The sequence below is a fragment of the Saccopteryx bilineata genome, chromosome 2 (assembly GCF_036850765.1).
Source record: "Saccopteryx bilineata isolate mSacBil1 chromosome 2, mSacBil1_pri_phased_curated, whole genome shotgun sequence".
In the NCBI taxonomy this organism is placed as follows: Eukaryota; Metazoa; Chordata; class Mammalia; order Chiroptera; family Emballonuridae; genus Saccopteryx; species Saccopteryx bilineata.
In genome coordinates, this window is record NC_089491.1 from 313,933,568 (window position 1) to 313,944,805 (window position 11,238).

The 11,238-nt window shown below is 54.3% G+C and overlaps 1 protein-coding gene and 1 long non-coding RNA gene across 4 annotated transcripts; one reads left to right on the forward strand and one right to left on the reverse strand.

The window, feature by feature from the left end:
• Positions 1-190: 190 nt before the first annotated feature.
• On the reverse strand, positions 191-9,958 carry RUSC1 (RUN and SH3 domain containing 1). Of its 2 annotated transcripts, XM_066261896.1 has the most exons (11): positions 9,723-9,958; positions 7,615-9,060; positions 6,923-7,333; positions 5,831-5,929; positions 5,600-5,676; positions 5,306-5,480; positions 5,119-5,224; positions 4,873-4,919; positions 3,653-4,202; positions 2,963-3,088; positions 191-921 (listed from the first exon to the last, which is right to left on the reverse strand). In XM_066261896.1, exons 2-11 carry the CDS (start codon positions 8,972-8,974, stop codon positions 753-755), a joined length of 3,120 nt encoding a protein of 1,039 aa, XP_066117993.1. In that variant the 5' UTR covers positions 8,975-9,060; positions 9,723-9,958; the 3' UTR covers positions 191-752. The 2 variants fall into 2 exon arrangements, with proteins under 2 accessions (XP_066117993.1, XP_066117994.1); XM_066261897.1 differs by lacking the exon at positions 6,923-7,333 and having other exon boundaries at positions 9,723-9,956.
• LOC136326250 (uncharacterized) lies at positions 6,238-11,176 on the forward strand. Of its 2 annotated transcripts, none has more exons than XR_010729417.1 (4): positions 6,238-6,582; positions 8,263-8,395; positions 10,003-10,194; positions 11,061-11,176. It is a non-coding gene; the product is annotated as an uncharacterized lncRNA (long non-coding RNA). The 2 variants fall into 2 exon arrangements; XR_010729418.1 differs by having other exon boundaries at positions 6,240-6,582; positions 10,103-10,194.
• The last annotated feature ends 62 nt before the right edge of the window (positions 11,177-11,238 follow it).

Genomic DNA, 11,238 nt, shown 5'->3' on the forward strand with positions numbered 1-11,238 from the left:
AAAGCAATCAAGTCTCGAAACAGAGAGGCACTTCTGAGAATCAGGCACAATTAAGAGCCACTTCATTCCTCAGGAAGCAGTAGGAACTGAACCTGGGCTATAAAGGAAGCATCTCCCTTGAGCTTTACAAGAGAGTGCCTCCCTCCCTTCCCCCACTACCTATGTCCTGAAACCCAGTGACACACACACATTCAACTCCCACACTTTATTGCCACAAAGGAAGAAGGAGGCAGACCAACACCACAGGCCACCCACCAGGGGTGTCCAGACTTCAGCACCTAGTACAACATGAGTACATAATAAATACAGGCAACATGGGATGGGTGGAGTAGGGGAAGATTCATACAGAGGAAGGAGACTAGAGACACTCTAGCCTTGGGAACTGAGGCATATACTGTACTGGCAGAGTCCACTTACACATGGAGAAGGTAGATGGGGGCTAGAATTCCATTCTGCAGATAGAAAGGGAGATGCTCCCTTACAAAGATGGGCAAGAGGAAAGAGCATGGGTAGGAAATTCCATTGTATATATTTGGAAGAAGAGCAGATTTCAATTTACATACATGGGAATGGAAGGGAAGGAAAACTTATTTTACGTATTAGCAGAACCTGATGTGGGAGAAAAGTGTCATTTTGCAAATGGGAAGAATGCTTCTGGGATGCTCAGTTTACACAGGTCATTGTTCAGAGGCCATTCCATTCCCAGGTCACAGGAGGGAGGGCCATATGCAAGAAAGAGAAAGGTCCTAGGACTACAGAACAAGAGAGGTATACCCCACAGGTACCAGCCCCTCCACTCCATCTTGCCCACAGCGAAGCCAATCCTCATCCACAGTGGCAATGACACGCAGCACTTCCCCACGCCTGAAGCTCAGCTGGTCAGGTCCTGCAGCAGTGTGGTCACAGAGAGCACGGACTGCCCTGTAGGAAGCCAGAGGGAGATGCTAGGTTGAAGTGAGGCGAGATGCCAGCTGCCCATGGCCTCACCTTCCCACTGTGTGGAGCATCCCTTTGGTTCAGCTCATTGAACACTGACTGGGCTTGTGTGGACCATCTACCAACATGTGGATTCTCTGGAGCTCTAACCCTCTCCTTAGCTCCAACCCCACTCTTCAGCTACTTATTTGACATGATTTGTACTTTTCTGGTACTTCAAATTCAACATCGCAAACTAAACCCTGCACCTCTTGTGTCCCCTATACCAGGGTGTCTCAGTGCTCACATCCAATCAATCACCAAAACTGGCTTGGTGTTTTTATCTCCCACAATTCCATCTATCTTTCTCATCAACTCCACTGCCCTCACCCTAGTTTAAGCCTCTGTCCTCTCTCTGAACCACAGCATATAATCTAACTGGTATCCTTTAACATTTTATGACCTCCCTCCCCAACTCCATTCTCCACACAGCAGTCAGAGATCCTTCAAAAACACAAGCATATGCCTAACCAGGCGGTGGCACAGTGCAGTGGATAGAGCATCAGACTAGGATGCAGAGGAGCCAGGTTCAAAACCCCGAGGTCTCTGGCTTGAGCTCATCCGGCTTGAGTGCAGGGTCGCTGGCCTGATCAAGGGGTCACTGCTCTGCTATAGTCTCCTGCCCTCCCGTCAAGGCACATATGTGAAAGCAATCAATGAACAACTAAAGAGCCACAACAAAGAATTGATGCTTCTCATCTGTCTCCCTTCCTGTCTGCCTGTCTCTATCTGTCCCTCTCTCAGTCTCTGTCAAAAAGAAAAAAAAACACAAGCATATCATTCATTCTTCCCTCTTTAATGACTCCCACTACATCACAATGAGGTCTATAACCAGCATACCAAAGCCTCTAGTCTCCCTGTCACTGCTGCCAGCATCCTCCATTCCAGCCACACAAGCAATCATGTATCCACAGTTCCTCACCACACTTGGGCCTCTCTGCCTTTGCATCCTCTTCTTTCTGACATATGCACATCCTATACCATCACTGAGCCTTCCCTGAGTTCCCATACCTGGGGAAGAAGCCTACACGGCCCCAAAAAACTCAGTCTTCCTTTCCTGAAGTCTTTTCCACGCAGAATTTTAACTGTTCATTCGTTTACGCATTGGTATCTCCATTGGACTAAAAACTCCTTGAAGCCAGGGACTCCAATATGTTTACTTTGTATCCTCCCCACCCCCCACCAGCATAATGTCTGGCACATAGTAAGTACTTGAAAAATATTGCTGAATGAATGAAAAATCAAGAAGCTTAATTCAGTGGACTGAGAAACCAAAGGAAGCCAGACCCCAAAGTAGAAGCAACCCATGGTGCCAAATTAGAAGACCCCACTAAAGGGAAGTACAACCCCTCAGGATATGCACATGGGCACATCTGGTGCATAATTACCATTAACTGGGAACCTCCTCTGTGCCAAATGCTTTTATAAAATTATGTTTAGCCTGACCAGGCAGTGGGACAGTGGATAGAGCACCAGCCTGGGATGCTGAGGACCCAAGTTTGAAACCCTGAAGTTGCCGGCTTGAGCATGGGATTGTAGATATGACCCCATGGTTGCTAGCTTGAGCCCAAAGGTCGTTGGCTTGAGCCCAAGGTTGCTGGCTTAAGCAAGAGGTCACTGACTTGGTTGGAGCTCCCTGGTCAAGGCACATATGAGAAAGCAATCAATGAACAACTAAGGTGCCACAACTGTGAGTTGATGCTTCTCACCACTCTCCCTTCCTGTCTGTCCCTGTCTATCCCTAAATATGTTTGGTCTTTATAATGATCATAACAAAGGTATAAATTATCCTCTTAACAGAGAAACTAACACTCAGAAAAATGAGTTCACACCAGTGACAGCAGAAATCTAATGCAAAGTAAGCACTGTCTGACTTTACAGCCCCAAGGCCTTTGAAACCACCTCCCCTGTGAAGACAGAAGTGCACACACACGCATATAACATAACACACATGTACAACCAGTGCACCCTTTCCAATCCTGCTTACCTGTGTGTCTGTACCATGCTGGGCGCTGAGACCTCAAGTTCTTCAGGACAGGGAGTCTCAGGAGGTGCCACCCTCTTCACTAGAGCCAACACACTCACTGTAGGAGGCAGCCAGCTGGATGGTCTCCTGGAGGAAGGGACACGGTACAAAGGTCACCCCACCTCCAGAAAAAAACCCAGGGACTCTGGAGGGAGGAAACAGCTGGGGACCTGCGTGTTTCAAAGACATGAGGAGTTGGTCACTGCTCAGGGCAGAGTGGCAGTTTGTTAGGTTGATTAAGCAGGTGACGACAAAGGTGTACAACACCAAAAGTCACTAAAGGACTTATGTAACCAGTACACTCAGAGAGATCCAGAGGATCACTAGAAAGTGCCTGAAGCCATTTAAGAGCTACCAATGGTCAAACTCTAGAGCAAAACTCAGCCAATATTTTCTTTTTTCTAAAGGGACATATAGCAAATATTTTTTATTTTGAGGGCCAAGAAGCAAGATGGAGAATATCATGTAGGTGCTTATATAACCATTAAGATGTAACCACTTAAGAATGTAACCATTTTTACTTCGTGACTGTAAAAAAAAGACTGCCAACTTCTGACCTAAAGGATCACTCCAGTTTCAAATTGTGATTGTGGTGACTGGTGGCTCTAGGATGGGGTCAGAGGTCATGGAAGGGACTGGGTACCCCATTACCTGGACTTCAGAACTCCACTTTCAGTTTCTGTGAGGCCACCAGACACTCCAAACAGTCTCCCCAGCCACATGCCTCTGCCTGGTGTCACATCCTCTGTGGACAGCGATCTTTCCTGTGCTCCCTCAGCCGCAGTCCCGTGACGCCTGGATCCCCACCGAGGACGGGAGAAGCCCTCCGTGCCCCCGGAGGCGTACACCCGGGAGGCCTGGGTCAGCTGTTCCCACCAGCTGCCTGGTTTGGGAGGGCTTGAGGGGGCTGAAGGGCCTGGAGGGGTCTCCCCAGAAGACCCTCGAAGGCTCTGGGCCAGCCGACCGCCCCAGTGCAGCACAGCTTGCACAGTCTGCTGCAGGGCTGGAGGCGAGCCTGGTGGGGTAGGAGCCTGAGATGGGCCCAGGGGCAGGTGGTGGTGGTGCTCAAAGAGCAGATCCAAGTGGAAGGTGAGCACCGACAGTGGCTGCAGCAGGAGCAGCAGCTCTGTGGACAAGGAGGGACAGCCACCCCGGGCCATGGAAAAGAATCCAGTGGGCAGATACAGCAGGGACAGCAGGCCTGGGAAAAAGCAGGCTAACGTCAGCCCCTCTCCTCAGCCTAGCCCCAGAGGACTCCCTGCATCTGCCCACCCATCAACAAACATCCCCCCGGGCTGCATTCTATGCCAAGTACTGGGCAGAGAATAGCATGGTGGGAAACAGGGCTGACACATTCCTGTCCACGTAGAAACAAAGGCTAGAAAGGGAGGCACATATAGAACAAGTGATTTAAAAAAAAATAATAAAAGAATTGAGTAACAGAGAGGAAGACCCGGCCATGGAAACAAAATGGTGGGAGAGGGTTAGCCTGATCTGAGGGCAGGGGTGAAATCTCACTGTAGAACCCAAAGGATGAATGAAAGTTACTGAGGAGGAGCAGGAAAGCCTATTCTAGGTGGAAGAAAGAACCGGAAAGGAAGACGGTCAAAAGACCAGGGAAAGCACCAGACTTGGAGGCAGGGGAAAAAGGCCGAGGCCAAACAATCAAGACCTTGAAGGTTATAGTGAGGATTTGGGTCTTTCCCACTTTGGGCTACGGGGGTCCTTGAAAGCGCTTTAATCAGAAGAGTGGTAAAATCGGAGAGTGGATTAAGATCATTCTGACATCAGTGGGAACCAGCAGAACAGATCCCTTTCCCTCCCTCCCTCATAGCCTAGCAACCCCATTCTCTCCCATTTGAACCTCTGACCTGCATCTTCCTGGAGACTGGAAAACCACAGCTCCAACTGCTTGGTGCTGGGGAATAAAAGAAGGAATAGAAAGAAGTTCAGGAAGGTAGAGGGTTCCAGCCCCCTCTGGTAGAGGGTGGGAGATGAAATTTGAATGGGAGAGGTCTTCTACTCTGGCAACATGAGGCATCACAACTATGTCCCACTGGAGATACCCCTGCAGTCCCCAAGCCATGGGAAGGGGTGCCAGAAAGAATGCCACTCACTTGAGGAGGCCCAGGATGAAGGCATGAAAGCGACTTCGGCTGCTGCTCAGCGGGGCCAGGCGGCTGACCTGGCTATACAGGGCTCCAAAGGACCGGGTGCTGGAGCCTAAAGACAATGGAGCTGTCAGCCAAGCCATAGCCTGCCCCCATCCCAGCTCCAGGCCCAGGCCCCACTCCCCACCTTCACCTGGCTTCACTGATGCTTCTACCACGCTCCAGGGACTGCTCCTGCGCTGCCCAGTGATGAGGTCCTTCCGGAAAGGCTTCAGCCCGTCAGCCACCAGGGCATGGAGGGCAGGACAGAGGGTGGTCAGCACTAGGTGCCCCACATCTGGGCTCAGCCGGCTATCCCCTAACTGGGCCTAGAGGCAGCACAGTGGGCATGGGTCCAAAGATACCACCAGCGCCCTCCCTGAGAACTGTTCTGCACCGTTAGAGCTACATTCATCTCACCCCAGAACCTTCCCACAGACAACTTCACCTTCTGAACCAAGTTTCGGGCTGCCCCAAAGTGCAAGATGATTTTATCCACTGAGGCGCTGACAGCTATCAAGAGACCTGGAAAGGAACAGGGGAGGGAAGAAGCCTCAACCCCCCGTCTCTCCCCAGCATATCCAAAAGACTAACGACTGGTTTACTCAATCTGACCCTGAGAATGGAGGGCCAAAATGAGGGGCAATTGATTCTGAAGCCAGGGTTAGGGTGTCCTTACCTTTCTTCTGCTCTTGCAGCTGGCCAGTCCCACTCTGGGCTTCTGCCATCCACAGTTGCTGGGCCCCGGGGACACCGGCAAAGGACCAGGAACTCCGAACTGGGGAAACGGAAGAAGGGCGCGGTGACACTTACCAAGGGTTATTCCAGGACTCCAAGCTTCTTCTGCACAGGCTACCTCCTGCGGGTCCACAGCGCCCCAGCCCTGAAGAATCTTGGGATAGGGGATTAGGTAGACCACGGGGCAGCTCAACCCGGAGCCCCAAAGTGAAATCCTGCTCAGATTTCAGCACTGGCTACCCCTCTCTACCCACCTCTTCCCCGTTTCCATTCCCTTCCTCAGGGCCCAGCTCCCACCTCCTCGATCCCGGAAGTCCCGGTGAAGGGACAGCCGCGCTCACCTCCTGCCCGCCAGCTGAGGCCTATAGGACGCCAGATGACAAGGCGAGGGAGGGGAGGAGCACCCTGCGCCCACCCCAACCCTGGTCCCGCCCCAGGGACCGGAGAGCACGTGGGGAGCCCGGACCAATGGAAAGACAGACAAACGATAATGGAGAAGAGAGGGAGGGAGAGGAGACCTAGGACTGGGAGACTGGAAGGCGCCGGAAAAGGGAAACCCAGGTCCCCTGCCAGGAAATCCGCAGAGGGCGCCCCCCACAGCCCATGTGAGTCTGGCCTGGTGAGGAAGACCTGACTAGGACCTCGTCAGCCAAGGGGGTCGTGGAGCTTCACCCTGCGTGTTTCCCAAGCAAGGTGAGGGTCAAGTCAGAACTGCACTGGTCAGGGAATTCCACGGGGGGGGGGGGGGGGGGGGGGGCGGGGGACCCAAGGTCCCTAATGACAGATTTGCTGGGATCCCCTTGAGTATGGAAGCTGGACAAGCCCGCGTCCAGTACGCGGGGAACTCTGCATAGAAGCTGAGCCAGACTCCCCAGAACCAGTGAACTTGTTAGGAATCGACCCCAGATTAAAGGGTGGAGCCAAACACTGTAACCCGGGAAAAACTAAAGCGGAGGTGTGCCCCGGACTTTGGAGTAGGCGGGGCGACCCGCCTGAGGCGTGGCCTGCGGGGGGCGGCCCGGGTTGGTCTTACGTAGCCTGAGTGGAGGCGGTGGGCTCCTGGTCCAGCGAGGGGCCTTCTGCTGACGAGGTGGCTGTGACAGCGGGGGAGCGGGTACCTGGCGGGGTTGGGGAGCCGCGGCAGGGAAGGTACTACTTCTGGGAAAGAGCGGGGACAGCAGCAGTGCCAGTTCGGGGCTGGCCAGGCAGGACAGGGCCCCTCGAGCCGGAGGAGAATAGGCTCCCACGGGGGACAGGCGGACAGGCAGCAGTTGCTCCTCTGAGGGACTGGGCGCCCCCAGCAACCGCAGCCCCGCACCGGGCCAGCCAGCCAGAGGCGCCAGGAGCAGAGGCCCAGCTGTGCCCGCGCCCCCACCCTCCAACAGGGGGCGCCCGTCGGCCGAAAACCGTAAAACCAGGGACCGAGGGAGCAGGAGGGGACCGGCTGCAGGCAGGATTGGCGGGGCAGGTACGGAGGGAAAGAAAGACAGCGGGATGGGCAGCCAGGCAAGGAAGGGCGGGAGAAAGAGGGAGCAAAAAGTTAGTCCCGTAACCCAATGACCCACCCAGTTTCCCTTTCCCGGAGCGCTGCCTAGTAGAAGGGGTCAGGAGAATGGGTGACACAGAAAGGGGGTAGGGGAACACAGGGGGACAGGATGTAAGCCTTGGAGGCTTGAGCAAGGCAGAAGCCCAGCCCTCCTTCCACTTTCTCCTGCGGCCTCTTACCCTCAAGGCCAGCCTGTGCGCCGGGGTCCTTCTGCTTCTTCGCGGATGGGGCCTTCTCTCCAGCCTCGGGGCTGACCGCTCTGCCCTCCTCGGGCTGCCCCTCCGCTATAGGCTGCAACCCAGGTCGGTTCTTCTTCCTCCGGGGAGGGACGGGTGGGGGTGGGGGTGGGGGTGGGGGCCGAGGCGGGACCAAGGCCCAGCCTGCTGGAGGGTCTCGGGGTGGGACTGGCGGGGGCGGGGCTCGGCTTCGGGACCGAAGTTCCTTGAAAGTGGTGACTTCCCGGGGAGCCGCTGAGGACCCTCCCAACGACCCAGTGGGGGGCTGTTCAGTGTCCGGTGAAAAGACTATAAGCCAGTCACTGCGGTCTTTCTTGGCCTGCGGCACGAGAGGCAGCCCCGGGCCCCGCTTGCGCTTCTGGGCCAGCTCATGGAAGGACGTGATTGTCCGGTGGGGCACCAGCTCCTCGCTGACGTCATTTCTCCATCCCCCATCACTTTTCCCTGCGTCTGTTTTCAAGCCAGAATCACTTATTCCTATGTTGGTTTTCCAAACAGACTTAGTATTCCCGTTGATTTTCCAGACGGAGTTATTGTTCTCAGTGATTTTCCAGCTAGCATCTGTTTTCTCTTTGTCAATTTTCCAAATAGGGTTGATTTTCCAACTGGGTTCGATTTTCCCAGCGTCGATCTTCTCGTCATCCGCCTCTGGGAGCTCATCCGCCTCTGGGAGCTCGGAAGTAGGAAGATCTTGCTCCCCACCCTCATCCTCCCCTAGCTCTGGGTAAGGGGTGTCCTGGCAGGTGGTCAGGTCGTTGCTGTTTGGGTCCAGACCAGGGCCGGATGGTAAGGAAGCTCCGGAGCAGGAATCAGGAGAACAGCAGAAGCTGTCTGGAGAGCAGGCGCCAGGGCCTGCAGAGGCCAGAGGGGAGCCCTGCTCCAGTGGGATGATGCTGGGCTGAGGATGGACGTCTTCGTCGCCAGGGAGATCCCGAGAGTAGACTGAGATTGGGGACTCATCAGGGCTAAGATCTGAGCAGGAGCTGAGAGAAGAAGAGCAGCCAGGGTCCGAGGGAGAGGCAGCCCCTTCTTCCTCTTGTGCTGGGTCCTGCTGGGTTTCTAAGTCTGGCCCCTGCTCGGGGCAGCATCGGCAGGGCACGGCAGGGCTGTTAGAATTGGCATCTACCAGGGTCCCGCTGCAGGCGCCCCGGCTTTTCTTGCCCCCGGTATCCCCTGGGGGAAAGGATGTGCTCAAGGGCCCCTCCCATAGCTCAGGACGGCGGGACAAGTGCAGGCCCAGAGAGATATGCTGGAGATGGATGTGGTTGAGGTTGCAGAGTAAAGCCCTCTGAGGGGACAGCATAGTGCCAGCGGCAACGGGATGGCCTCTAGAGAATCAGGAAGACCGGGTCTCTCACATCCGCCTACCTGGCAACCGCAGATACTGACCTAGAAGACAGGGATGGTGAAACCCAGCCAGTGAGGGTGCGGGCCGCGGGAAGGACACTGAGGTGATTGACGGCAGGAGCAGGCCTGGGGAGGTGCCAGCTGCTTTAAGCAATATTCAAATGAGATGCAAATGACCATCCACAGGCCATTAGTTTCCTCTGCAGTGTTTGCAGGTGGAATCGAATGTAACCCCCCAGGAAGAGGCCTGGGAGGGTCAGAGAATGAGGCTGCTTTCTGGGTCCCAGTAGAGATGATGTGGGGGCTTGAAAAAGAATGCGCCCCAGAATGGACCCGGGGTCCTCTCTGCCGCAATCACTCCCAGAGTAAGGAGCTCGGGGAGGCCTTGCCCAAATGCTATGAAATAGGGGGGGGGGGGGAGGATGCATCTGGCTGCTTAATTGCAGAAAAGGGGCAGGCGTGGAGAGGAAAGATGGAGCAGCAGTCTAGCTGTCAGACCAGCCGATACAGACCCCCACAGGGCTTCAGCTTTAATCTCTGCACCACCTCCACCCTGCTGGAAACCCAGTGTTTCTGTCCATTTTCTCCGCACTTGTCTATCATCCAGCCACCACCCCACCCCTATTCATTTTTACTGCTCCCTCTCCTACCCCACCCCGCATGCCTGATCCACTCATCCCATCCCCAGACCAAGACATCCTCACCACGGTCCTACTGCAACCGCTCCAGGCGTTGGACTCCCCTGCGGCTCCCACAATCCGGGCAGACTGGAGGGGTGGGGAGCTTAGACTACCAGCCAGCGCTGCGCAGCCGCGCCTCTTCACGTATGGGCGTGGCATAACTCATACCCCGCCCCCAACACGACAGTCTTGCGTGTCACCCACCTGGACGTCTCGCAGTTAATTTTTTTAGAGGAAGGGAAAGAGAAACAGCAACTTGTTCTTTTGTTCACGCCATCATTGTTTGATTCTTGTCTGCACTCAGACCAGATGAAACCCGCAGGTCAAGACAATGATCCAACTGAGCTACACCGCCAGGAACCCCTCTGGCACTTTTTGATATATCCTAGGCTTTCTGTCCTAAGGGATCCTGAAGCAAAGGCCCACAATCCTGACTTCCGTGCAATCACCCCTACACCCAAACCACTCAGACCAGAGCTACACCCCTGACTGGTACGTGCAAGAATAGAACCACAAAGTTAGATAGTACAGCAGGTCCTGGAATATCATTTCATTCATTTCCTTATACTATTGAGAAAACCAATTCCAACAAGGTCCATTGTGTGGAGCTTGCATGTTCTTCCCTTGTCAGGGTTTCTCCCCACATCCCAAAGACATGCAGGTCAGGTGAATTGGTGTGTCTAAATTGCTTGAGTGGGTGTGGGTATGAGTGGGCCCTGCAATTGATTGGAACGCCCTCCTGTCCACGGTTGGCTCCCACTTTTTTTTTTTTTTTTTCTGTATTTTTCTGAAGCTGTAAACGGGGAGGCAGTCAGACTCCCGCATGCGCCCGACCTGGATCCACCCGGCCCGCCCGCCAGGGGGCGATGCTCTGCCCATCCGGGGTGTCGCTCTGTCACGACCAGAGCCACTCTAGCGCCTAGGGCAGAGGCCAAGGAGCCATCCCCAGCGCCCCGGCCATCTTTTGCTCCAATGAAGCCTCGCCTCGGCTGTGGGAGGGGAAGAGAGAGACAGAGAGGAAGGAGAGGGGGAGGGGTGGAGAAGCAGATGGGCTCTTCTCCTGTGTGCCCATCGAACCCGGGACTCCCACACGCCAGGCCGACGCTCTACCACTGAGCCAACAGGCTGGTTGGCTCCCACTTTAAGCTGCCCAGACAGGCTCCTGTCACCCACAACCCTTAACTAGAATAAGCAGGTTGGAAAATAATCTTACCTGTTTTCATTCATTCCTTAAATGTGTGTATAGCCCACAATTTTATTTGTTAATATTGGAAGTGTTTGGTATTGTTTTTGTGACCAGAAGTATGCCATAGGAGCTTAACTCTTTTTTTTTTTTTAATTTATTCATTTTAGAGATGAGAGAGAGGAGAGAGCAACAGAGAGAGAGAAGGGGGGGAGGAGCTGGAAGCATCAACTCCCCTATGTGCCTTGACCAGGCAAGCCCAGGGATTTGAACCGGCAACCTCTGCATTTCCAGGTAGACGCTTTATCCACTGTGCCACCACAGGTCAGGCAGGAGCTTAACTCTTGTTTATATCAG